Source organism: Eublepharis macularius, chromosome 14 (genome assembly GCF_028583425.1).
Source record: "Eublepharis macularius isolate TG4126 chromosome 14, MPM_Emac_v1.0, whole genome shotgun sequence".
In the NCBI taxonomy this organism is placed as follows: domain Eukaryota; kingdom Metazoa; phylum Chordata; class Lepidosauria; order Squamata; family Eublepharidae; genus Eublepharis; species Eublepharis macularius.
The window spans coordinates 17,831,121-17,857,993 of NC_072803.1; the positions used below are offsets into that span (position 1 = coordinate 17,831,121).

At 45.2% G+C, this 26,873-nt stretch overlaps 1 protein-coding gene across 1 annotated transcript in view; it reads left to right on the forward strand.

The window, feature by feature from the left end:
* Positions 1-26,873, forward strand: part of KIRREL3 (kirre like nephrin family adhesion molecule 3) — a 415,785-nt gene that overhangs the window by 59,570 nt on the left and 329,342 nt on the right. Inside the window, exons 3-4 of the mRNA XM_054998021.1 lie at positions 11,083-11,232; positions 17,993-18,142. Coding sequence (XP_054853996.1) covers positions 11,083-11,232; positions 17,993-18,142 — 300 coding nt within the window. The remainder of the gene's footprint in view (positions 1-11,082; positions 11,233-17,992; positions 18,143-26,873) is intronic.

Here is a 26,873-nt window from a genome sequence, read left to right on the forward strand (position 1 = left end):
GCGTCCACCCACAAACACATGTCCACACATAACCTAAATAATCAATAGTAATGGGTGAGAGAGGGAGGGAACTAGTGCATTGAACCCTCAGAAAGAATACACTCCAATGCTTGAGCTTAGAGGTGGGCACGAACCAGGAATATACTGAACCATGTGGTTCATGGTTCATCACATTTCATGAACCATGAACCACAAACTTTCACGAACTTGCCCTGGTTTGTGAACTAGTTTGTTCGGTTTGTGAAAACATCACTTCCGGTACAACAGAAGGTCAATTCCGGAAATGCAGAAAGGCCATCCTCCTCCATTGCCTAGGAAACTGATTGGCAGCAGGCTGTCTGCAGTGACAAACCAAAAGAAAACAAAACAAACGAACCAGCCTAAAGTCTGTGGCGGTTCGTCAGAAATGGGCTCTGATGAACCATCAGTTCGTGAACCATGAACCAGCCCTGTTCGTGACGAATTTTGGTTCGTATTTCAGTTCATGCCCACCTCTTCTTGAAATCTTCAGATCCAACAATAATAACAGTGTACTTATATCAGTAGAAAAGAGCAAGAGTCCAGTAGCACCTAAAAGACTAACAAAATTTGTGGTATGTGCTTTTGTGAATCACAGCTCACTTCTTCAGATACAGCTAGAATAAGAGTCCTTCTGTCCTTATATCTTGGAGAATGGAGTGATTTCAGAAGCCAAATGAAAACAGCTGATGATTGACAATAACAGGCAAAATTGGATAGGGAGGGGTATGCAGTGGGGTGGTGGATATGGAAAAATCAGCATTGGTAATGAAACAGGAAGCCTAGGTCTCATTCAGTCCAGTTGGATGTATTGTCTTGAGCTTTGTTATCAGTTGCAATTCAGCAGTCTCTCTTACCTGTGCTTATATATCACTCTTCTGGACAGATTAGAGCCACACTCAGAGTGGTGAACAAAGTCAGTGTTATTATTATCCCCACAACATAGCTGGGGAGTTGAGGCTGACAGGAGGCATCTGCAGAGTTCATGGCAGTAGTGAGAGTCAAACTAGTAAAGTGCTGATTTGTAACCCAGCCACTACGGTATATGACAAGCTTACATCTAATCCAACCATTTCCTGATCTGTCTGTCTAGTGTGCCCTCTATGGTGCCAAATATGCTGCCAAAGAGAAAACTCTTTTCTTGCCAACTTACCTGGCATGGCTGCTCTACATTGACAATCATGGTAAGCTAACTCACCAAGAAGAAAAGCCTTCCTTCCTCCTCCTTTCCATTCCATCATTAATCAACGAACTCTGGTAGATGTTGGGTAGATCTCTACCTGAGATTGCAGGAGCCTATGAATCCTAGGTAGGCTTAAGAAAGTGAGTTGTGATAAAGTTACAGAGGTGGAAAAGAGATGCAGGGGCATCAATAAAATGATAACCAGGGGAAAAACCCCTAAGGTTCTAGTGCAGTAATTCCCCAACTGCATGCTGTGAGAAATAAATTAACTAAATAATTAAAAGGGTCTGCAATTCCAAAGTACCTGTGTGCGATTAATGATTTGACCTTGCCTCTTTCTAAACAGTGTCCACTGGAAGCCAATAACTCTGAAACATCTCTGCATCAGGTGTGATCTTTCAATCCCTCCTGTTGCAGCGAGATGGGGGAAGGAGGCAGGATGGCAGAGGGAAGGGTTGCTTGCCCTTTGAGGAGATGGTCTGATGTCGAAATTTTCTCTCTCTTGAATAGTTCAGTCCCCCCCCCTTTAGCTTTTTTCTTCTCTCTTTGCTGACTTACCTGTCTCTCTTGCTCCACCGTCACCTACAGTAGTGGTGTGCCAACCAAGAAGAAAATCTCCCTTTCTCCTTTTTGTTCCATTATTGAGCAAGGGACTCTGTTAGGTGTTGTGAAATGTACTTCCCAGTACATACAGGGCACTTCAACCAATGATGGAACAGGGAAGGTACCAAGACAGGAAGAAGGTTGAAGGCATGTCTTCCTCTCAGCTGTCTGGCTGGCTGCTTTGGCTCACTCGTTGCTATTACATCTGCAGATCAATAAGCATGTAGGACTAGAGTTGGCAGTTGTGTGAACCTCATGGCACTCCCATGGACATCTTGATGGTGCCAGGAGGCACCATCTGCTGCCCCCTTAGTGGTACATGAGGATATATTAGCACATTGCTTGGTTTATTTGAGTCTGATTATGAGGCAAGTCTTAGGAGGGGGGATTGCCCATCATTAATTGCATCTCTCCATTAGTCCTTGTTCTGGGCGTGCTTTCTTCCACCTCACTTAAAAAACAACAACAACAACATTTGATTTATATACCGCCCTTCATGACAACTTAATGTCCACTCAGAGCGGTTTACAAAGTATGTCATTATTATCCCCACAACAAACACCCTGTGCGGTGGGTGGGGCTGAGAGAGCTCCTAGAAGCTGTGAGTAGCCCAAGGTCACCCAGCTGGCTTCAAGTGGAGGAGTGGGGAATCAAACCCGATTATCCAGATTAGAGTCCCCACTACACCAAACTGGCTCTCACAAGGAAAGGACACAAGGACCAAGCTCCTTTGCAAATTATACACTTGAAGAGTAAAACTCTTCACGTAGCTCCTTCCCTGATACCCATGCAGAATGAGGGAAATGCTTCCATCCCACTCTTTGAATTGGCTTTGTGATATTATGTCATATAGCTGCTTTTGATTGGCTATGTAATCTTGCAATGTTATCACATGGATAACATGATCCCCGAATGGTTGTGATCAATTGGGAAAACATGACAGACAAGGAAAAAGATGGCGTTGAAGGTACAGCAGAGAGGAAAAACAAGTGCTGAGAAGATCTCCCCCCACCCCCGTCTCCATTAGCTATGGTGAAGATTTTTTCAGGAAACATTCCAAACTCCCAAACCCCGGTTTTCATGGTGCGGCTTTATACAGATAGACCTGATTTGAGTTTCATATTGCAAGCATGCCAAGATGCTTAGTTAGCATCTCATCTGATTCTGAGTATCTTTTTAGAAATAATCTGAAGCTCCACAGCCTATGATCTGTTTTATAATAGATGCATTGGAACTGACACTTCCTAGATAAATTAGTGGAGGGAAGGCAGCATGGCATAGCCAGAGCTTGTCAGATCTCAGCTGCTAAGCAGACTAAGTCCTTTAATGGGCAACTACCAAAGAAGAGTCTGCAGAGGAAGGCAATGGCCAACCAACTCTACTCACTTGCTTTGAAATCCCCTTGCTGTGGTCACCACCAGAAGTCAGTTACAACTTGATGGCACATAGTATTTTGTTGGCTTTGCCCCTTGACCTTCCACCTCTGTCCCTGAGCATGTGGGCTCCACCTCTTAGATCCTCCTTTGAATAGGTGGGCCCTGGGCTAGGCTCCACCTCCAACCCTTGCCAGATTTGCACCTTCCCAAAACTGGCAAACATATTCCCTCCTCATTCTTTTGCTTATGTTGGCCAGGCCTTAATAATAATCTAAGCGCACCATTTGTTGCAAACCAAGATTAAACCACAGGCCAGCCAAGAGTATTTGACAACACATTCTACCTCTATACTTTATTCATGCTGCAAACCTCGGCAATACCAGTGGAACAGATGGGACTTTCAGTAAATATCTGCTTTGTGTACCGGTTCGTGGTTTCAGCAAGCATTGGGATAAGGAGATATAAAGGAAGCGGGGAAGACACATCGGTCCATTCTCACTCTAATTTTCCACGGCACATCAACTGCTCTCTAAAACAAATAAAGACACCAAACCTTTAAAAAGTTTTTCACTTCCAACAGCAATTACTAAATAAAGTCCCCACTTAATGGGCATTTTCGGAGGGCACAGACGCCACTTTGTGTTGCAGCTTTCTCATTACAGCTTGTGCAGCTCCCAGCTGACAACCTGATAATTCTTGCAGATAAAACAATCTCTCTTTTCCTTCTCAGTTATTGTTGTACTGCGACATTGTCCGTCTTCAACTGAGCTGCCTTGGGAATTGTTGCAATAGAGGCACGGGCTATGAAATTTTAGATAGCGGGAACATAGGGGAGGAATAGCAAAAACAATCATTCGCTTTCTCGGCGGATTTATCAAGTGTATAGGTCCCCCCCCCATACTGTAGCTCCAAAACTTAGGGCAATGTGTGTGTGGGGGGGGGGTTGTAGTTGCTGATTAAACTTGTCTTGACATTAAATTGGTAAAGTTTTAAAATCAGAGCAAAAAAGTGCTCGTAGCCGCCTTCAAGGCCAGTTTGATTTTTAATGAGACTCCTTGGAGATTGAACTGGAACCTCATCAGGTCATGAAAATGTGAGAGCTGTTTGCAACTAATCTTCCTCCCAGGACCACAGGGGAGTTAGGAATGGTCAAAGAGGTGTGTTTTGATGGCCCTGAGTTCTCGGCTCTGATCTTTACAATATCCTCAAATAAAAGCATCCACTCATCAGAGGGCCATAGGTAGCACAGCAAGCATTGCATTGTCTCGGATTTTTTCCTCCCCCTCATAAAGAAACCTTACACAACTACATGAACACCTTGAAGAAACTTATCTCTGATGGCAGTCCTGGAGCAGCCTGATTAAAATGTTAAGCTGAAGGGGATTGGTATGAGTGGAGGAGAGTTGCCAACTGAAGTGAATGTGTTGGCTGTAACCCTCTCACAGCTGGGTCCCATTGCTAGTCAAGGTTGATAAAGAACCACAAAGGAACATATGGAACTGCTTTGTGCTGAATAAGATCTTGCCTGCCCTGACCTGGATAGCCCAAGTGAGCCTGATCTTATCAGAACTCAGAAGCTAATCAGGGTTGGTCTTGGTTAGTAATTGGATGGGAGACCTCCAACAAAGACCAGGGTTGCAGAATTAGGCAATGGGAAACCACCTCTGTTAGTCTTTTGCTATGAAAACCCCACCAGAGGTCACCATAAATCAGCTATGACTTGAGGGCACTCTCCACCACCACTAAGATCTTACCCAGTGCTGCCAACTCAGGTTTTTCTCTACACTTGGTGCCTGAGATTATAAAAGGACTCTGCTGGATCAGACCAGGGGTCCATTTTGTCCAGCATCCTATTTCACTCAGTGGCCAACTAGTTTCCTAGAGGGCCAACAAAAAAGCATAGAGGCCACTGGTGTTGCCTCCTAGCACTGGTAGGAGGCTTGCTGCCTCAGTATATGTAGGTTCTCTCTAATCACCGTGGCTAGCAGTCATTGATGAATCTCTCCTCCACGGATCTGTCTAGCCCCCTTTTAAAGCTCTTTAAAAATCCTTTGAGGGTCCTTTAACTGGTGAGACCTTCTGCATCTAACAGTGCAACCCTAAACAGAATTATATCTTCCTAAGTAAACGGAAGACTTTTTAAAAGTACAACTCTGTTGAGGATTGCCCTGTAAAGAATGTGCTTTTTCACAGAACTATGCCCCCTTCCCTGACACGGACAATGAGAAGATTCCAGCTCTCTTAGCAGTACTCAGCTCACAACATCACAGCGAAGGCAGCCTCTCTGCACAGTCCTTTGCTCTACAGCACAGCTTCTCCCTTTCAGCCAGTGGTATCTATAGCTAGCCCCAAACATCACCGTTGCTCAGGTCCATGATTTCAGACTGTTGCACAATTCTAAGATGTAAAATGGTGCCTGTGCAGCTGCCATAGCTCCGTGTATGAAACATATAGGACATGGCTGCACAGAAATCTTTGCACTGTTGGTCTGCCACCTAATCTCCAAACTGAAAGTGTTGGGAGAAGTCTTGAAAGCACACACATAAAGCTGCCTTACACTGAATCTCACCTTCGGTCCATCAAGGCCAGTATTGTCTACTCAGACTGCCCATGGCTGTCCAGTATCTTGGGTAGAGGTATTTCACATCACCCATCGCCTGGTCTTTTTTTAACTGGAGGTGCTGGGGATTGAACCTGGGACATTCTGTGCACAAAGTAGGGGCTCTTCCACTGAGCCATAGATCTGTCATATGATGTGGCAAAAGAGGGGTTCTCTAGTGTGTTTCCTAAATGGACTGCATCACCCAATCTCTGGTTCCATCCATGCTCATGGATTGCATGAGGACTGTTGTGACCAGGCCTTCTCTGGTAGCAACCTCTCCCAGAATGACCTCCGTCCAGGATTATCTGGCTAGATCTCATGGTGTAAAATTTGTTGGATCCTGAGGCAGTGTAGATCCAGATGTTGGATGTTCAGTTATATTTTTATGAGACTGCCACTGGTTTTCGGGGTCATATTAAGCACTTTATCATAGTCGCTCTCATTTAACTAAACAGACTTGCAAGTAATTTGATGAACATTTCCTGTCTCAGTCACTTCCTAATATTTCTGCATGGCTACATCATTGATTTTTATCCACATATTGCCACAATTGATTATGCATGGTCATGTATATGCTTCTTAGTTAATAGGCTAATGTTGCCATGCTAAACACATTTCCTAGCAAATAATCCTGTAATCATTTGGAAAGAACGAAGAGAAGAACAGTGAAGTATAAAAAAGAATGTTGCATTTCTCTGCCAGATACAAAGAGCCTTGTGGACACATCTAATATTTTCCCCTCTCCGGAACGTTTCTAAGTTATTTCCTAAAGCAATACCTTGTGTCATTTTTTTTACAACAACCGTTTGATTTATATACCGCCCTTCAGGACAACTTAACTCCCACTCAGAGTGGTTTACAAAGTGTGTTATTATTATTCCTCACTCCTCCACTTGAAGCGAGCTGGGTGACCTTGGGTCCATCACAGTTCTCTCAGAGCTCTCTCAGCCTCACCCACCTCACAGGGTGATTGTCCTGAGAATAATAATAACACATATTGTAAACCACTCTGAGTGTGGCATTAAGTCATCCTGAAGGGCAGTATATATATCTAATATCAGGGCTTTTTTTCTGGGAAAAGAGGTGGTGGAACTCAGTGGGTTGCCCTAGGAGAAAATGATCACATGGCTGGTGGCCCCGCCCCCTGATCTCCAGACAGAGGGGAGTTTAGATTGCGGAGGGCAATCTCAACACCCCTCTGTCTGGAGATCAGGGGGCGGGGCCACCAGCCATGTGACCATTTTCAAGAGGTTCCAGAACTCCATTCCACCGCATTCCAGCTGAAAAAAAGCCCTGTCTAATATTATTATTTTTAAAGGATTCGGTGGTAGGTGATGTGAAAAACCTCCCCTTAAAACTTTGGAAAGCTGCTACCAGACAGTAGTAGAAAAACTGAGCTTGATAGGCTCAGGATAAGTTTTGATAGATTAACAGATATGTCTGGCTGAGTCCTAAGGCAGCTTCGTGTCCAGCTGGTAAAGTGAAAATACAGTTCAGCGCTTCACTTTCTCTAGGTAGTCAATAGCCTAATGTTACCTGATGAAATGTCATATGGAACTTGAAAAGCTCTCTTTATCAACATTCCGCAGTCTCATGAAAGTTATCACGTCTCTCAATTTTCTTTCTTAGCACATTGAACAGTTTTGGGCAGTAGTTTAATCAGCAACGGGTCATGGGTTATTATGGCTGATCGTGGAGCCAAGACTTCTGTAGATTTCAATTCCCAGATACGTCTTTTAAAGGCATGAAACAAGTTTCCTTTCAGGACAAGGACAAAGAAGTCGAAGTCGAAGTGGTCACATTGGGAGTAATGTTCACACATGGATGAAAGGTTGTACATCTCCATAATAATCCTCCCCACCCCCACCCCTTATTTGAGCTCATTCACAATTTCAAGGACTGTTTGGTTTCACTCACGTCGTTCTTGGCAGAAGAGGTGCTGGTCTCTGATACATTGCATTAAGAATGCCTGGTGCCGTGACTGGAATTAGATGTTTCCAGGGCCGATTCCAGACGACTAACCTGAAGGCGCTGCATGCCGCCATGTTCCGAATCGCGATGGGGAAAACGTGAAATATCGTGTTTTCTCGCGCGAGTTTGGCACGACGTTGCGCCAAACACGCGCGAGAAAACGCAGTATTTCGCATTTTCCCCGTCGCGATCCGGAACATGGCGGCATGCAGCGCCTTCAGGTTAGTCGTCTGGAATCGGCCTAGATGTTTTGAATTGGTTGTGAGGTGGGGGGAATGCTAATAATCATGAAGTTGGAACTTGAAAGATTTCTCACCTATTATTTTATTATTATACCAGAGGTGGTATAATAATGCCACCTGGCTCAGCGATCAGAACTCACAGAAGGATGCCCTCTACTTATAAGTAGCAATGTACATTTTATTTCTAGTAAACTGGGGCCCAGGGCAGGAAAGAGACAAAATGGTCCCATTTGGGGCTGGATCAATACTTTTTAACCTTTTCGGAGGGCCCAAACTCTAAGAAGGGATGCATTTGTAATTTCTCTCTCTCTCTCTCTCTCTCTGGATTTATTGACTATTGAGCATTTATTTATATACTAGCAACAGAGTCTGTTTTTTAAAAAGGGCCCTGGAAAACCCGGGAACCCTGGGCTTCCCATGGTGGCGGTTCCCTCCAGAGAGGTGGGGGGGGGGCTTTCCTGGCCGTCCCATTGCCGCAGTTCCCTCCAGAGAGGTGGGCGGGCTCACTTGGCTGTTCTGTGGTGGCTCCCTCTGGAGGCTGCATTGGCCAGGATGCATTTTTTATCCTGGTGCTCCCGTGCAGGCACACCAGGATAAATGTGCATCATCAGGAACATGGTTTCCCTTTTATCTAGAAAGATTTGTAGAACTTCTGTGCCAGAATATCTGCTTGTTACACTGTAGCACTCATTTGCCAGGGGATTGTCATGTCCATACAGGAAAATTCAATTGCAAATGGTTGCTATTGTGCAGCAATAGCACAATAGACAAAGATTGGATGCAAACTCTCTTTTACTCTTCTGTCTTTCTTCCTAATTATTTTCTTTCCTGTACCTTTAAAAAAAAATAAACTAACTGAAAGGGGAGGTAGCCAATACTGTAGATCCATTTAGTGTTAAATTGCTTGATCTATCCTAATTCACCACTTTGCATTTTCTTTTTGAAGTACTTTTGTAGAACAGTAACATTTATACCAGGAACAGTATGACCTGGAAGTCCACTGGACTTCCGATTAATTCTGCTGCAACTGACTAGCACAGTTACCCTAGGGTTGTCAGACCTGGTTTGAAAAATTCCTAGAGATTTGGTGATGATCCCTCGAGAGGGGGAAGTTGGCAAAATATAGCCTTGTTAGATCTCAGAAGCTAGGCAGCATCGGTACATGGGCGGGGGACCACGAAGGAAGACTCTGGAGAGGAAGGCCATAGCAAACCACCTCTGCTTCTCGCTTGCCTTGAAAGCCCTTTGCTACGATTGCCGTAAGTTGTTTGTGACTTGACAGCATGTACATACATAGTTAGGAAGTGTAGAGCTAAATAGGGATGTGATCTCTATGGTGTACCATAGAATCCACCCTCCAAAGCTACCATTTCCTCCAGGGAACCTGATCTACGTAGTCTGGAGATCAGTTGTAATTCTGGAAGAACTCCAGGGTCCACCTAAAGGTTAGTAACCCTGGGCTACCTTCTGCAATTAAGAAAGCAAGCTATAAATACAATACATTCATTTAAGTACAACCTTCAGATCCCATGGATCCTAAAGCACCGGATCCTCAGCACAACGCTGGTGCAACTGGATTCATGCAGACATACCTAGGCCAATGGAGATTGATGCCAGGCCATTGCTCCCTGCTTGTCTTCTTAATTCTGCAGCAGCTCTATAAATGTTGGTCAGTTACATTATGAATGTGAAAGGAAGGAGAAGATTATGGCTTAAACTGTAGTGGTAAGCGTGTTCTCTTTGTAGCTACATTCCACAATAGGTTCTCAGCTGTGCCTTCTGCATTGGAAAATGAGACAGAAAGAAAGGCCCCTGCCCACAGTGGAGAGACTATTGGGGGACCTCGAATGTTAGACGGTAGGGGTGGCTCTCTTCGTGATAATTGAGCAGTTTTTGCATTCATCCAGAGGGACAAAGGGATGATGTCAAGTTGCTTAATGAGCCACTTACTGTATCCCTCATGGATATTATCCCAGCAGCTGCAGTGCCATAAGCGCACACATGTAAAAATATGTGCTGTTTTACTTGCCCCCCTGGTGATGCCATCGAATGGGGTGAGGTCTCATTAGTCTGCTGAAAGCATAGAAGATGCCAGCTGAGCGTGCTCAAAGGATACATTCTGTTTGCTTTTAACTTTGGGGCTTATAATTGTTGCCTCTCCCTTTCCACTTCAGCTGCCAGGCTCTTCCTCAAGGAGGACTAGCCCCATGCTGAGCTTTTGTTCCTTCAATGGGGATTTATTCATGAGCAGGACTTATATCCTGTGAACTTTTCATTTTTAAGCTGAAAATTGTCACTCCCCCCCCCCATCGCTCTCATATTCAAAACTAGCTGAGGAGATTTAGAAAAGAAACGTTTAACTCTTGAATAGGATCCTAATCTGCTTTCCTGACGGAGTTAAGGATGCTTTTAGGTGACACGTTGACACATTTAGCCAAACAAAATGATCGTATCTGAAATGGTGGCGTCGGTTCCTTTGTAGTAATATAGACATCCTTCAAGGATGATGGCTCCAGCCACATCCTTTTTCTCCATGACGAGGTCAGATTTGTTACCTGTGGGGTGACAGCAAAGCATAAGAAGTTTCACTGATGAAGGACTAGCTTCAGGCTTGGGGAAGCTATGGGACCCCTTGTGCACACACACCTATGTAAGCGTACACACAAAAAACATGACTCTCAAGACCTTCACATTCCCTCAATCTCTATTGCTGGCTATTGGTCAGGGACCATTGCAATGACCTTGTGTCCTGGCAGTCAAAGATTGGCAGTGGGACCTTCTGGTGATTGTTCCAACTCCCAGTACCATCCTGGCAGCTGTGCCCTTTGCCAGGAGTTCATGAGCAGACCAATGGGTGTGGAAAGTTTCTGGTGGGCAGTCTTATCAGTCTTCAGTAGAAGAGCAAGATTTAAGTCCAGTAAGATTCTCAGGGTATGAGCTTTCAAGAGTCAAAAGCTTAAACCCTGGAAATCGTCTTAGTCTTTAAGGTGCTACTGGACTTATAGTAGGATGCTTGAGAAAGCCATTGCTTGAAGCTCTTTGATTTAGCATGTGAACACTGATGCCACTTCTTGTCTCTTTCCCCAGGTCCAGCATCTTCCTTCACTCAGCAGCCTCAGGACCAGGTAGTGATTGCTGGTCAGCCTGTCACCCTCTTGTGTGCAATTCCAGAATATAACGGCATTGTGCTGTGGATTAAAGATGGACTTGCTCTTGGAGTTGGTCGGGATCTCTCAAGTAAGCCTTCTTGAGCTGTTGCTGTCGGGTTCATCTAGTGTCGAGGGCAGGGTGAAGAGAGGCAATGCCAAGGCAAGCCTTAGCCAGAAGAGAGTTAATCCAAGGCAAGCCATAGCCAGAAAGGAGCAATGAGAGCAAAATTAGATTAACAAAGCATGTTATGAGATGGGACATGAGGGGGTCTGGATAAATTTCACAGCAGGAAGCAGAATCAGCTGGAACTAGGCTCTTTGGGAAAGGCCAGAGTTAACAGCAGACTACATAGAAAGTTCCAACATGCACGGCAGCATCTGTGGATGTCGGGAACTATCCTACTATATAAAAGGCTAAGCATATTCAAGACAACTCACTTCCTACCCTGGTGTGCCACCAGAGGGCGCTGCTGTGGAGGCAGCTGGATCTCCAGAAAGCGCACCACGGCAGGAAGCCCAGACTGAGATCAGGAACACAACAAGTGGTAATGTTCGTCCCCCACCTTCACCCAGCAGGGACCAGGAGCAGAGCAGGTGGAAATGCCCGCCCACCGCCCTCACTCATCTGGGATCAGGTGCAAAGAAGGTGGCAATGTCCACTGACCCTTTATCCAGCTGGGATCAGGAGCAGAGCAGGTGGCAATGCCTGCCTCCCCCCTTCACCCAGCTGGGATCAGGAGTGAAGCAGGTGGCAATGCCCACCCCCTTCACCTGGCCAGGATCAGGAGCGGAGCGTGAGGCAATGCCCGCCCCCCTTCACCCAAGCTGTATCAGGCGGAGAACAGGAGGTAATGCCGCCCCCAATTTCACCCAGCAAGGATCTGGAGTGGAGCCGGTGGCAATGTCCGCCCTCGTCACCTGGCTGGGATCAGGCTCGGAGCGGGAGGCAATGCATGCCCCGCCCTGTTCAACCTGCCAGAATCAGGCGTGCAGTGGGCGGCTTAACCCTGCCCCCCCCCCCCGCTTCACAGTACTGGAATCAGGCATAGAGTAGGAGGCAATGCCCATCTCTTCTTCACACAGCTGGGATCTGGAGTGGAGCAGGAGGCAATGCCCACCCCGTTCACCTGGCTGGGATGAGGCTCAGAGCAGGAGGCAATAAACGCCCCAACCTGCCTGAATCAGGCATGGAGTGGGCGGCTTAAACCCCCACACACACTTCACCCTGCCGGAATCAGGCACAGAGTAGGAGGCAATGCCCATCCCTTCTTCACCCAGCCAGGATTAGGAGTGGAGCAGGTGGCAATGCCCACCCCTGCTTCTCCCAGCCGGGATCAGGTGCTGAGCAGGCAACAAGGCCTGTCCCTTCACCTGGCCATGATCAGGTACGGAGCAGGAGGCAATGCCCACCGCCTCCCATTCACCCGGCTGGGATCAGGTGCAGAGCAGGTGGCAATGCCTGCCTTCCCTCACTCAGCCAGGATCAGATGCAGAGGAGGGGGCCATGCCCACCTCCCTGCCTTCATCCAGCTGGGATCAGTGACAGAGGAGGAGGGAATGCCCTTCTGCCCTCCCTCCCCTTTCTAGAGCCCATTGACAATGGGCTTTGTTGCTAGTGGAAACGATATTTGTTGTTTCTGTGGCCTTGGATGCTTCTCCACATGCTTGCATTGGAACCTATTTGGGGCCTGAACATTTGGAGACCATTGAGTTTCCCTGAATAATTTCCAGAGTGAGTTTAAACCCAACAGCCTTTATGAACTGGAAAGGGTCCTCTCATCACCAGTTCTGCTCTACTGAAACTTGTAATGCAATATATTTATTTGTTTTATAGGACCTGCTCTAGGGTTCCCAGGTGCCTGCTTATGGTGGGCAATCTTCTGGGAATTCCAAGTGCTGCCCACTGATCCAACCAAAGGGGGTGTGCAGTCACTCTCCCCCAGTGATAATTTCATTTCTGGATGTGACATCATCACTCGGGGAGGATGGTTGCCTGCCCCCTCTGGTGAGTTCCTGCCTCCTCCCCTCTTTTGCCAGGGGGGACCTGGCAACCCTATGACCCTGTTGGAGTTGAGTCCAAATTGCTTTGCAGCATGGTGAGACAGAGAAGCAGCCTAGCAAGCCCCAACTGCACTCATACACCTTGCCAAGTGCAGCGCTTTTATATGTTTGTACTTTAGAAGTAAACACCAGACCACTTGGCTCATTGTGGGACTCAGACTTTCAGCCTCCGGATATACACTAGTTATAAAAATTCTGGTCCACGCAGTCTCTGAGCCTCGGGAGCCTACTCTAAAATGGGAATACTGCTCCGTGTCTCAGAGCAATGATGCGAGCTATTCTCTTACTGTACCCAGGGGGGTGATAGAGGCGTCAGAGATAGATATCATATGCTGACTGTATCCTCAGAGCTTTGAACAACCTAAACTTTGTTCTAATAAATTATGCCAAAATAGTAGATGGAGATGGAATTGGTCTTTTCTTTTTCTTTCTTTCTTTCTTTCTTTCTTTCTTTCTTTCTTTCTTTCTTTCTTTCTTTCTTTCTTTCTTTCTTTCTTTCTTTCTTTCTTTCTTTCTTTCTTTCTTTCTTTCTTTCTTTCTTTCTTTCTTTCTTTCTTTCTTTCTGCCATTGTTCTGTCCTGCTAAAACTCTTGAGTCTAACTGTGACACAGGACACCAGGTGGAGTCCCCAAACCCAGGCAGAATACTCTGTAATGCCTGCAACTCCTGGGAGATTTGGGGGTCAGGACAAGAGGTGAAGTCATATGGTAAAAACGTAGAGATCAGCAAAGTCCTACAGCATCAGTAACAACACTTTGGGGTTTTAGCCAGAAGTGACATTTTCTTTCCCCCAATTTCCCCCCTGCTGCTCATTTGTTCAGCAGCAGGAACGGGGAGGCGGCAGCGGGAGATGGCCCACCGTAGTACGTAAGTTGGCAACCCTAGTAATGTGTGCATCCCATCCACAGGCAGGAATCAAAATGGGATGCAGAGGAATCTATGGCTGCCAACCTCCATGTGGAGCCTGGAGATCTCTTGGAATTACAGCTGATCTCCAGAGAACAGTGATCGGTTCCCCTGGAGAAAATGACTGCTTTGGAGGCTGGATTCTATGGCATTATACCCTGCTGAGGACTTTCCCCTTCCCCAAGCCCATCCTCCCCAGACTCCCTCTATGAATTCCCAAATATCCTAAACCCTCCTTAGATGGATCTGACACAGTGGACACAAGAGGCAGCACAGCTGCTTATGTGGCAAACTGGTCCTCCCGCTGTCCTTGCACACTCACATTTTCCAACCTGTGACCCCTTTCCTATTAAATGCCATTGGTTGTAAAGATCTGCACGATATATCTCCACAGAAAAATCAGTCTTTGCTAGAGCAACTTGCAAATGAGTAACAAGCTCAAGCATGGCTGACGTATTGTTCAGAGCAACTTCGGCAATTAGCTTTGCTGAGCCTGCTTTAGCAAGCCTGCTTGCGCGATTCCAGCTCAGCTAGTCATCTAATTAGCTAAATACAAACAAACCCTTCATTTGTATTTCTTGTGGTTCATGAGAGCAAATCCTGCTGTTGATAGCTTGAAAAACAGCAACCAAAAAAGCAAAAGAAAAAATACAAAGAGTGCGCCAAGCTGCCTCTGCTTCACCACTCATTAATCAACAGGCCTGGGAAAGCTTGCAGGAGGGATCTGTGGCTGCAGACTCTCCCCCTACGGCAGTTTGGGTATCTGGGGAGACGAAGGTGGGGATGGTCACATCCGCTCTCAGTACCCCGCTAAGACCCAGCAAACTAGGTGTTTAATCATGTCCCTCTCTAGGATGCATGCATATTTTCGGTGTCGATAACAGGCATAATAATTACCCGCATAAAGGTAAACATCTGTCAAGATGTGAGGTTGGATCAGGAATGCATAGCTCTCTGCATCTGAAGCATATTGCATATGAGGTGTTCTGCAGACCTTTAAGGAATAACACCCCCTTCCAGGGCTGGTCCGTTCCCAAGTGACCCATACAGCAGCTGCTTGGGGCACCAAATAATTGAGAATGGCACAGGCAAATCTGCATGCCCTCTATGCCAGATGCACTTCAGGGGCACTGTTTTTGCAGCCAGCATTGCACCACATCGGAGCACTACAGCAGGGAAGAAATGGCTGTCCTTTAGGGTTCCCCACACTGCCTAGGCAAATGTGATGTCATATCTGTCATTGCTGGCCGTTCCTAGATAAACATGACATCACTTCCAGGTTCCTTCCTGAAAGTGACATTACACTGTTGCAGACAGCATCTCCACATCCCTGTTCCCCTTGTTTCCTGCTGGTTTTCTGGCCATGCCTACGTTCAAAATCACTGGGATCTAGTTTGCAATACTTCTGGCCAGGAACGATGCCTTCCTTGTAGACAAGAGACTTACAGCGCTGAGTCGGGGAGGGTGGTGCTCCTGGCAATGTTGTGTGACGTAACCAGCAACATGGCAAAATCACTTCTAGTATCACCTGGACAGGACATCATTGCATAGGGGCAACACTCTAGCATTTGCTCCAAACTTTATAGTTTAACCATAGAGTTTGGGGCAAATGCTTGAGCATTGCCCTTACACTGAGAGCTAAACTACAAGAGACACAGTACACATGGTGGGTCTGCACAAGTTTATATGGGAAGTGTAGTCAGAAAGTCCTTCCCCAATCTGTGAGAACGAATGGTGGAGTAGCAGCTGTGGTGGCAGCAGTGGCAGCCTCAGAAGCTCTGTCTGCCGCTGCTTGCCACCTGCCAGCTTCAGGCTCCCATTGCTGGCTGAAGACCTGGAGGAAGCCAGCAGCAGCCATCGCAAATCATTCTTCCAAGCACAAGCCTGCCAAACGTGAGGGCCCCCAAAGACCATTCAGGGACAGGCAGCTGCTGCTCTCTCGCAGGGCACCCTGTGTCCAGCCCTGCCCCTGAGCTCCCAGAGGAAAACTGGAGCGAGGGCATGTCAGAGCAGCAGCAGCAGCAGCAGCAGATCCCTCTGCTGCCGCTGCAGGTGGAGCTTTGCCGACGTGGTGGCTGTCTCCAGAGCAGCTCCCCGGGGGGTGGGCAGGCAGCCCCCCAGATGCAAGGCACCCTGGGAGAGAGCAGCAGCTGCCCGCCTCCAAACAGAAGAACTAAGAAAAAGTTGATGAGGACATTTGGGAAGTAAGGAGAGGAGACTTTCCCTACCCAGTCAAACAGAGAGGTAGCTCTGGAGAGTTGAAAGATCCCTGGTCGGAAACTGCCTGTGGAGATTTTAAGATTCAGTTAAACACTGAAGGAAAGCACTGGTGTTTGAAGCAAAGGGGTTGGGGGCACTAGAAAGTGGGTACTAGCCTTCTTAAACCCAAAAGAGAATACTAAAAGAAAATGTACTAGAGTGTTTGGGCAAAACATGGGAACAAAAGCCTCTAAACTTGAGAATGTAAGTATCTGTGAAGAGCTTAACGACTAAAGTCTCTGCATGTACTGATGTTACCTCAGAAATGTTCAACCCCTGATTTCACCTGACCTTTCTCCTCTAAAATTAATAAAATAGTCATTTTTTAATTTAAAAAACATCTCTGGTGGCATTTCTGCTGTTTGAGGACCAAGAAGAGGGAAAGAGGAGGAGGGAATGTCATAACATCATTTCCAGGTCAGGGCAGAAATTACATCGCTGCACAGCCAGCGGTTCCCCCCTATTCCTCCTCTCCCCCACCCCCCATCAGCCCACTGAGCAACATTCAGGGAAGAAGGCTGCCCGCAGGAGTTCTCCCACCAATACAGAAGACCTGAAAGCCCTAATCCTTGTCCCAAGAAAGGCCTCGCTGCGCCAACTGCCCGGCTCCCAGGCTTGCTACCTTTACCATCCCCCTGTTTCTTCCTCCTCCACTTTTTCCTGCTCTGGCCTTTTATGTACTTCCTCCCTGCCACATTCCCTTCCCAGCTGTTGGACTCATCTTGAGTGGCTCTTTACTTCAGAGGGAGACTTTACTCCTGAGAAAGCTAGTGCAGGCAGTCATAATTCTTGCCTACCCCTTAGTTACTCTCAGGGGCCAGCCCAGGCCCTTGGGGCTGTTCCTGGGTTCCCCCTCTTTACATCCTAAGCGGATGTTCTGTATGGTGTCACTTGGGGCAAATATTAAAACTTGTTTGCTAGAAGAAAGAGTGGGATGAACACGTGCACCATGAGCTGTAGTCCTTTTCATTCATCTTAAAGTTTAAAAGTACTTCCTATCCACAACATAAATGCCAGGAAGAAGGGTTATAAATAAGGCTTGTCCCTGATAAAACAATTTTCTGTGTTAGGAATCCTCTTCTCTTCAATGGGCAGCATTTAACCATGGGATTGACCTTAACCTTTGGTGCAAACTCCGTAAGGTTGCCAGCTCCAGGTTGGGAAATTCCTGGAGATTGGGGGGGGGGGGGGAGGTAGAGCCTGGAGAGGGTGGGGTTTGAGGAGGGGAGGGACTTCAGTGCACTATAATGCCATACAGTCCACCCTCCAAAGCAGCCATTTTCTCCAGGGGAACTGTTCTCTGTTCTCTAGAGATCAGCTGTAATTCCAGGGGATCTCCAGTCATTACCTGGAGGGTGGCAGCCTAAAACATGTACAGTCCATTTTGCCATGTGGTCTGCTTTTCAGGTAGACCAAGCCTAACATTGAGACACTAAGGCCAAACAATCTTCGTTATGGCCTAAGGGAAGGATAAATATATCGGTGCTTTTTTTGTGGTCTTGTCAAGCTATTTATATATTCCCATCCCAAACTTTCCTGCCCTGATGAAGGACTGATTTATCAATTTATATACCTCTGCTGAGTGTATGATTATAGCTTTGTTTGTATTTGTTATCCTGCAGGTTACCCGCGCTATTTGGTTGTGGGGGATCATTTATCTGGGGAGCATCACTTGAAGATATTGAGAGCAGATCTCCAAGACGATGCTGTGTATGAGTGCCAGGCCATTCAGGCAGCCATCCGTTCCCGACCAGCCAGACTGACTGTTCTTGGTAAGGCCGCCGTCCTCGCTGGAAAATTGTGGAGTTTCTTCTTTACTCCCTTGGGTTTGAAATGAACAAAATGTCTTTCAAGAAAGCAGGTGTGCCTGATAAGAGTGTTCATTCCGACGAAGAACTGTGATTGGGTTAGCTCATGTCAGCTTCTTAGGGTGGAATGAGATGTGATGTTGAAATCAGGTCTGGCCCTGGAAATGGCAGCCTGGGATTGAGTGCTTTTGCTGAAAATGGCAACTGTAAGTGTAGCCTTTTCTCTTTCTTTACGTTAGGCAGATTTTCATGCGTTATTTCCTTGCCAGCACAGGCAATGGCATGGAGTGCAGAAATGCTCCATCTGGTGATGTCACAAGAGGGGAAACTGAATCTAAATGTTAGAGAGAAGTAGAACTTTAACATTTGGCTGTAGTTTCCAGCATTAGTCCTATAGCTAGCATAGTATCTAATTCCATCCAGAGTACAAGGGTAAATTGGAAAGAAATTTGAGTGCTGAGAACAAGTCACATATGCAAATACAAGATGGTACAAACACATAGCTCAATTGACTTCTACCCCACCCCCAAAAGCTAAATAGCCTGTTGCTGCACTGATTTTGGTGGAACAAATCACTAATCTTCATATTAGTAACATCTACACCTTAAAGTTGTACCAACTTGTCTTCAAGATTAAACACCTATTTGCAACTGATTTCCAAACTCCTATTGCTAATAACCCCACTTTTTTTTCTCTCAGATCTCTTCTGCCCTCTCCCATACTAGACAGAAGTGTACAGGGAAAATCTTCATTAAGAAGTATTTGTTTGTTTGTTGTTGAGTTTGATTTAGATTTATAACACTGCACCTGATTATTCTGGGATGTGAGACAGCTTTTTCAAAAGCAAGATTTATGAGGAAACACAAAATATACCGCTGAAACAACCCCCCGCAGCTACCCAAAGCCAAGATGTTATTATGATTGAAAAGTGTTTATCAATGGAGACGGTGTGAAAGAGAGAATGGAAGCTAAAGTTAATTCATTATCAGTCACTCCTCAATTTATCAAAGGCAAGGAAGACGCCTGGCAAAGATCACAGCTGGTAGCATTTCCCTATTCTCTCAGGATCTGTATGCTCTGAGAATGTTAGATGACTTGTGCTGCCCCATTTATTGGTCTTGGGGTGAAGCTCATAAGAAATTATGATTGGGCTGGCTAGCTAAGTTAGGACAGCTGAGTCTAAGCACCAAATCTTGCAGCCTCCTGGGACCTGAGTCTGAAGGTAGAAAAAAGAAGAAGAAGAAACAGGTGAATAAATAAAATCTCTTCTCAATCCTGAGGCCCAGGAGGAAGCTTGGAGTCTCCTATTGTTTGCTATCTTCAGCTCTGCTTAGCTATCATGAAGTAGAACGAGGAATTTTGGACACAGTTGGTGGAGGAAGGAGATTTGGCTGTTGGCCGATGATGTTGCAATACCATTGAAGGCTCCTTCTCTACCAGCCTTGTTGTGTTTTACCATTCTGTAAGGAATACTGGAGGGGCAAGGTCTTTTTCCCAGGTGAAAGGCCATAGTTTTTGGAAATCTAGCCTGTTCCCATCCCTCCTGGCTTTCTCACAATGCCTGTCCTACCCAGCCATCAAGAGCAGACTTGCAGGCAGAGCATTCTTTCAGAAATTTCCCATGCACCTGAAGATTTTGGCCTTGCCTTGTATAACTGCAGGGGAGAGATCACGAAGTTTCCCGGTTCTATGCACAATACAGGTAGCCTGCCTCGCACTTGTTTGCATTTGCCTGAAGCCCTGTGTTTGCGAGTGTGGGTTCAAAGGCAAATCATTGTTTGGCTTCCGAAAGCCTCCTTTCCAGAATTAGCTGGAGCATATGCTTGGTACGTGCTCGTTCATTACATGCTGGTTCAGTCTCGGGCAGGTCATGATTTGAACACTTCATTATTCTTGAGGTTCATTATTTGGTCACTTCATTATCCGTGCTGTTTGGCACGCATTCCCTGACTAAGCCCATGCCGTGTTGCTATTCAGCACTAGATTTGAAATTCAGCAAGGGCTTGATTAGTTAACCCAGGGGATCAGGAAGGGGGTAGCGCACCAGCCCAATCCGCCTGAAGGTATCAAGCAGCATTCAGACTGCCAGTGTAACACAGGGCCAAAAGAAGGGGGAGCTGAATTTCAGAAGTGTTGAATATCAGAAGGAGAAATTTTACCTGTTGTAAAATCCACAACGGGGCTGTGGTCATACAAAAGTTACCTGGGAGTAATGGTGTATATTATATTGCTGAGTAAATATGCACGGGACTGGCAAAGAACTGGAACTGAGAGAGCTTTGGAAGCCCCAGTCCAAATTCTCTGCCCCATTGCTGTGATCTCAGCATGATCAGATATCTGGGGAGAGATCAAAATGAACTTGCCTAAAAGTTCTCATCTGACTATTTTGACTGTGACTATTCTTTCTGGTTTCTTCTGGGGTGCAATTACTCTCTGGATATTTGCTACAGATTTGGTGTTGTTTATAGGCAATGGACAGCTGAAGGTTGTGCAATGTTTGACAGTATCTAATAGAGGGCTTATAATGACATTTTGTCCATTTTATATTTAACCATATTTAATCAGCAGCACGCAGATGTCAAAATGGGATGTCAGTTTTGGAATCTGAAAGCTGGGTTTTGAAGTCAAATTTGGACATCGATATCTAAAATTTTGAAAAGACTTGACGATATTGAAAAACTGGGTGGTTTCTCCCCTTTGAATGTCATACGTGAAAAATAGAATAATGAGTCAAATCCATTTAAATCTGCATTGATTATTCCTTTCCCTGATTCCCTCAACACACTCAAAAGAAGGGTGGTTAAAAGATGGACTTTTTCTCCAGTCTTTAAGAACATATGCATAGATTATGGTGGGACTAGAGATGGGCATTAATCAGGAAAACGGTGGTTCATAGCAGTTCGTGGTCCATCATGGTTCACAAACCATGAACTGGCATGAAATTGCCCAGTTTGTGAACCGGTTCATTTGGTTCGTGAATATGTCACTTCCAGGGCAGCAGAAGGTCTGCAGAAAGCCCATCCCCTCGCGTTGCCTAGGATACTGATTGATCAGTGCCAGGCTGTCTGCAGCGATGAACCGAAAAACGAACCAAATGAACCAACCTAAAAACTGTCACGGTTCGTTGTGATTTGTCAGAAATGCCCCCCGACGAACGACCAGTTCATGAACCAAAAAATGGCCCAGTTCGTGACAAACTTTGGTTCATATTTTGGTTCGTGCCCACCTCTAGTTGGGGCTGAAATGGGAAGAAATGATAGCAAGTGCAAACCTAATTATATAATTACTTTGGATTAATTAATTTATGGTTATGCATATTCAAGTTAGAATTTTCATCTTATTCATGGCAGAGTTTACCAATCTCTGGCTTCCCTGGTATTCCATCCAATGATTTTTTTTTTTAGTTCCAGTGGTATGTGGCTCAAAGTTTGTAAAGTCTATTAAAAGACTATTTCACACATTTGAACAGCAGCAAATCTGGGTTTACCATTAAGTGCACACTCAGCAAGGAAGCTGCAGCCTATGCTGTTCTCTGAAATCTTTATGATGCATGTGTTTTCAAACTCCTGTTTGTCATGTCATGTACAGAGGTGCACTTCAAAAAATTAGGTGTGCACTTAACATTTTAATATGAAGAGGCCTTTAGCCCCCTTGACTTTTCATCCACCACTGTTTGTTTTTAAATGCAGTGTGACCATTGATTATATTTAATTACCGTGAGTCCTTTTATCTACTTGGTTTCAGAATTTAGTAGGCATGTAATGAGTGTGTGTCAAAAGTAGTTTTTTTCCCATGATCATGGATGCAATTCACCCCAATCACTTTATAACATTCAAAACCTAAATAAAGATTGGAATGTACATTTAAAAAAGCAAAAGGGAGATATCTGTACAGGGAAATGAATAGAATTGCAGGGTGTTATGAAAGCATACTTTCGCTTAATTCAAACCTTATTCTCATAGTCACAGCTGTCCTGATTTATGTTAGTAAAGCACAATATAGCAGCAGCTCCAATAATGAGATGGATGTTGCTTTCCAGAATTATAGTTCACTGGTTGTTGTAACCAGTTGGATAAATTTAGCTTAAGATTTACCTATTGCTTGAATGGACACCAAATATCAAACTCATATTGGTAGTCTGTGGCTTTCACATTCATTCTAGAGTTGTCACTGAATGTCTGTTGAAGTGAAATTTTTAAAGGAAATTTGGAGCTTGCTGCTCAGGTGAAATTATCTGAGGAATATTGGAGGAAGCCAAAAGCATTGCAGAAAGACTACAAAATGTTCTTGTGGTGGCTCTGCATATCTCTGTTGTGCTCCAAAAATGTTGTTGTAGGATGTTAGTCAAGCTAGGCTCTGAGGGTCCTCTGCCTATCAATCACTCAGGGTCCAGAGCTAGTGAAGAAAGACAATGTCCGTGCTTTAGGCAGAGCTGATAAAACCTAGACTTAGATCTTCCACCAGAGTTGGCCTACATTTCAACAGATTCCAGAGGTTACTGCTTGGATAAAAACTCCAAGGAGTAGGCACAGACACAAAAGAAGTTTCAGTGTGGTTTGCACACTTTCTCTAAAGTCTTCAAAAAATTATTCAGAACTTATGTACATAATTAAGATTCCAAGATCATCACTGCAGAATTGTTATCTCAAGAGACCAAACCACTGTTGTTGACACAAAAACAATGTGCTTTGCATACTGAAGATCCCAGTTTCAGTCCCTGGAATATCTGGTTAAATGATCTGAGAAAGTAGGCGTTGAGAAAGATCTTTCTCTGCCTGAGACCTAGGAGAGCTGCTGTCAGAGTAGACAATATGGAGAGAGGTGGGCTAGCTGTTTGTCATGTTGTAAGGTAGCTTCATATGTTCATATAAAAAGCAGCTTCATGTTATTTTAGACAAAGCTCAGAACAGTTTAGGGTCTTATCTTGCCCCTTGGTGGTTAACATCCAGTGTTGTTTACTGGTGTTGTCATGGAACTTTGACTCCTGCTTGCTAGTGGCAATACTCCTAGTTTTTACGTGATCCTTTACCCTCCAATGAAACAGTGGTGGACGCAGAACCTTCGAACTTGTTGGGGGTTGTTCATTCTCTTTCAACTCCTTCAGCCTTTGAGTCCCCCCACAAAAAAAGATATGTAAACAAACACTAGTTCTGAAACGTTTATCAAGGATTGTTAACTCCAGGAAAGCTAGCTGTAGATAGAAACTTTCCTCTCCCCCAGTTCTATGGTTTCTGGAATCTGTGGTTGAGTTTTGTATATCTATGTGTCTATATGTGCCAGCAAGTCACAACTGATTTATGGAGACTTCAGCAAGGGGCTGCGAAGGCAAGTGAGAGGCAGAGGTGGTTTGCCAATGCCTTCCTCTGTAGAGGCTTCCTTGGTGGTCTCCCATCCAAGTACTGACCCTGCTTAGCTTCAGAGATCTGACAAGATCGAGCTATACCATGCCACCTTCCCTATGTTGTGCTCTATATCTATAGAGCACGACAAATTGATACGATTAGCATATGAGGAAAATGATAATATTTTGCATTTGAGTGGAATAATTTCAGTATTGCCCTGGGCACAGATAAGACGCAGGATAGTGTGGATGTGAGCCATAATGGCTGTAATCTGGGAGGTCCACAGTGGAATTCATGTCTCTCCCACAAACTTACTAAGTGGCCTTAGGAAAACCTTTCTGTCTCAGTTTGCCAGCTGCCGTATGGGAATAATAAAACTGGGTCATCTTATAGGGATTTTACATCAGTTGCAAGATAACATACGCAAAGTGCTTTGAACATTGAAAACGCTGTATAAATGCAGTATGTTTGTTTTTTAAAATAAGTTGTTCTTGGGATGTGGAATGCCTTCTTTTGAAATTCACTCTTTTTAGATATAGCCATAGACGTCTTTTACTCTTTTTCTCTTTCAAAAGAAGAATTATTCTTTCATTTCTCCTTGTAAGTTTTCTGTTATTCCTATGTACACAGTTTTGTAACTTCATCCCTTGCTAGGTTGTCAGCGCAGCACTGGTACTTGGAGGGAGATTCCTGAGGGCAGGGACATACCTGACTGATGTCATGACACTGCCGCCACATCACTTCCATTATGAATGGGAAGCGATGGAATTGTGTTGTTATGACACTCTAGGAGTCATCCCAAACTCTGTGAATCCTAGAACACCATGTGGACACTTCTGATTCGCAGTGGAAATGATGTCACAGGCAGTGTAACACTGAATTCCATTCCCCCCACATTTTTCCTCTGCCACCCTGTTGAGCTGCAGCAGGTAACAGGGTTTCCATGAATGGAAAGGGAGACCTTTCCGCCCTCGCCTAGCTCTTACAGGGTTTTTTTTTATGTTACACACTACAGCTTACTCTAGCAGCCAAATAGGAAGGCTTGGGAGGAAATTCCTCTGAGCATCTGTAGAGTGAAAGTCTGAAATTTTGTAGACTCTCTTCCTCCCTCTCCTCTCTCTGAATTTCTCTTTTCACATAAGTGGTCTTGATTAGAAACAGACTCCAAATTCCTAAAAAGATTGATTGAAATGGCTTGTTGGAGTTCAAGAAAAAACTGGGCAAAGTGAAAAAAAAGATAATTTCTACTAACATTAGTTATATTTCCATAAGTTATACAGTCTGGGGAAGTGGTACTTGTAAAGTACAACCAATCTTGTGCAGTCAAAGCAAGCTCACCCTTGTCACCACAAAGGGCACGCACATGCAACAGACTCAAACTAGGTCGTTTCCACACGTCTTACCTTTTCCCGGCACATCGCAGAAGACAGCGTCTTCGCGCGTGAAATCGTGCCAGGAAGACGCTGTTATTGCGGAAGACAGCGTCTTCTCACGTGATTTTGTATGATAACAGCATCTTCCTGGCGCGATTTCGTGCATGAAGACGCTGTCTTCTGCGATGTGCCGGCAAAAGGTAAGACGTGTGGAAACAGCCCTAGTTGAACAGTTCCTTTTTCTTTGGAGAGAAATGATCTATAGAGAGCATTTATATCCCACGCTTCCTCCAAGATCAAGGTGGTCTACAAGTTTCTCTCTCCTCCATTTTATCCGTGCAGCACCTTTGGGAGCTTCATGGCAGAATGGATATATGAACCAGGATCACCCAGATCCCTGTCCAACACATTACCTCATTGTGAACTGTGAAGAACTGCAGTTCTACGGTGGGGGAGCATTAATAGTGGATTTTCAGCACCCCCCCCCAATAATCTATAATTCTATGAAGGATACTATTCAACTGGTATGAAGCTGATAACACATTTGTTGTTTGGCTATACCCGAAATGTTTACCATGTGAGTCCCAGGGACAAATAGATTCATATGGCCTACAAATAAGCCATTCCTCTGATGATAAGTTGGTCAGGGAAGATTTTTATCGATGACTGTAACCTGTACTTGAAGAAAATCAAATGCATCATGGTTTTGTTTTGCATGATGAGGCATGCATCGTTCATTGTGTGAGCAGAATTGGTTCTGCAACTCCAGTGTGAAAGCAACAACAGCCGGATGAGGCCCTTGGTTGGGCAAATATTGGCAGAACAAGTAAAGGGCAGAATGGAAATGCTGGAGTTATTTCAAGACAGAGAGATACTGGCTGAATCCACGTGTACCGGCATAGCGCTAAACTGTTGGAGTGCCAGCATCTTCCTAGCACGATTTCTGATATCATTGCACCACGATGCCGCTCTCGTGGCACGATGATGTCAGAAATCGCGCCAGGAAGATGCTGGCATTCCGACAGTTTAGCGCTATGCAGGTATGTGTGGATTCAGCCACTGTTCTCAGAGCTTAATATTATATGTAGGGTTGTCAGGGCTCCTTTCCCCCCTGGTGGGACTTGGCACTTACCTTATTGTTCCGTCTTGCACACATGCTCCCGGTGTGCTATGATAACATCACTTCTGGGAGTGATGTCATCATGAAGGCCATGGGAGCGCTCCCATGTTCACACCAGACTGATTTAGACCCCACATAGGGCCAGTTCGGCCCATTTGGGGCCCAGATCAGCCCAGTGTAAAGCATGGATGCACTCCCAGGACCTGCACAATGATATCACTCCTGGGAGTTAAGTTGCTGTTCCAGGAAAGCCCTGATTTCCCCCCCTGGCCAGGTGAGTTGGTGTGTGCGTGGGGGGGTGGAAGCGGGAGATCCCCCATCCATACCAGGAGACCTAGCAGTCCTAGTTATTTGTAAAAGAGTCCAGTAGCACCTTTAAGACTAACCAATTTTATTGTAGCATAAGCTTTCGAGAATCAAGTTCAACTTGATTCTCGAAAGCTTATGCTACAATAAAATTGGTTAGTCTTAAAGGTGCTACTGGACTCTTTTTGATTTTGCTACCACAGACTAACACAGCTAACTCCTCTGGATCTAGTTATTTGTGTTTTTATCAAAGTAAATCCCACTGACTTTTCTGAGAATTATTTGCATGTAAACGTGCTTTGGATTGCAAACTGAGGGGCTATAGCTGATCCAATACAGGACTTTTATGATGACTCAAAAGATGGAGATCTCTAGTCTTCTCATTGTTCTTAACTTGATTGTTTCATTGTTCAAGTGGCTAAGAATGTTATATCTCAGTTTTGAAGTGAGTTTCTTTGTCAGAGACAAGAGCTCAAGATGGAAATAATGGTCTTGTTCGGAAGACAGTGTCTAATTACTGTTGATGAAACTGTTCCTATCTCAATTGTATTTGT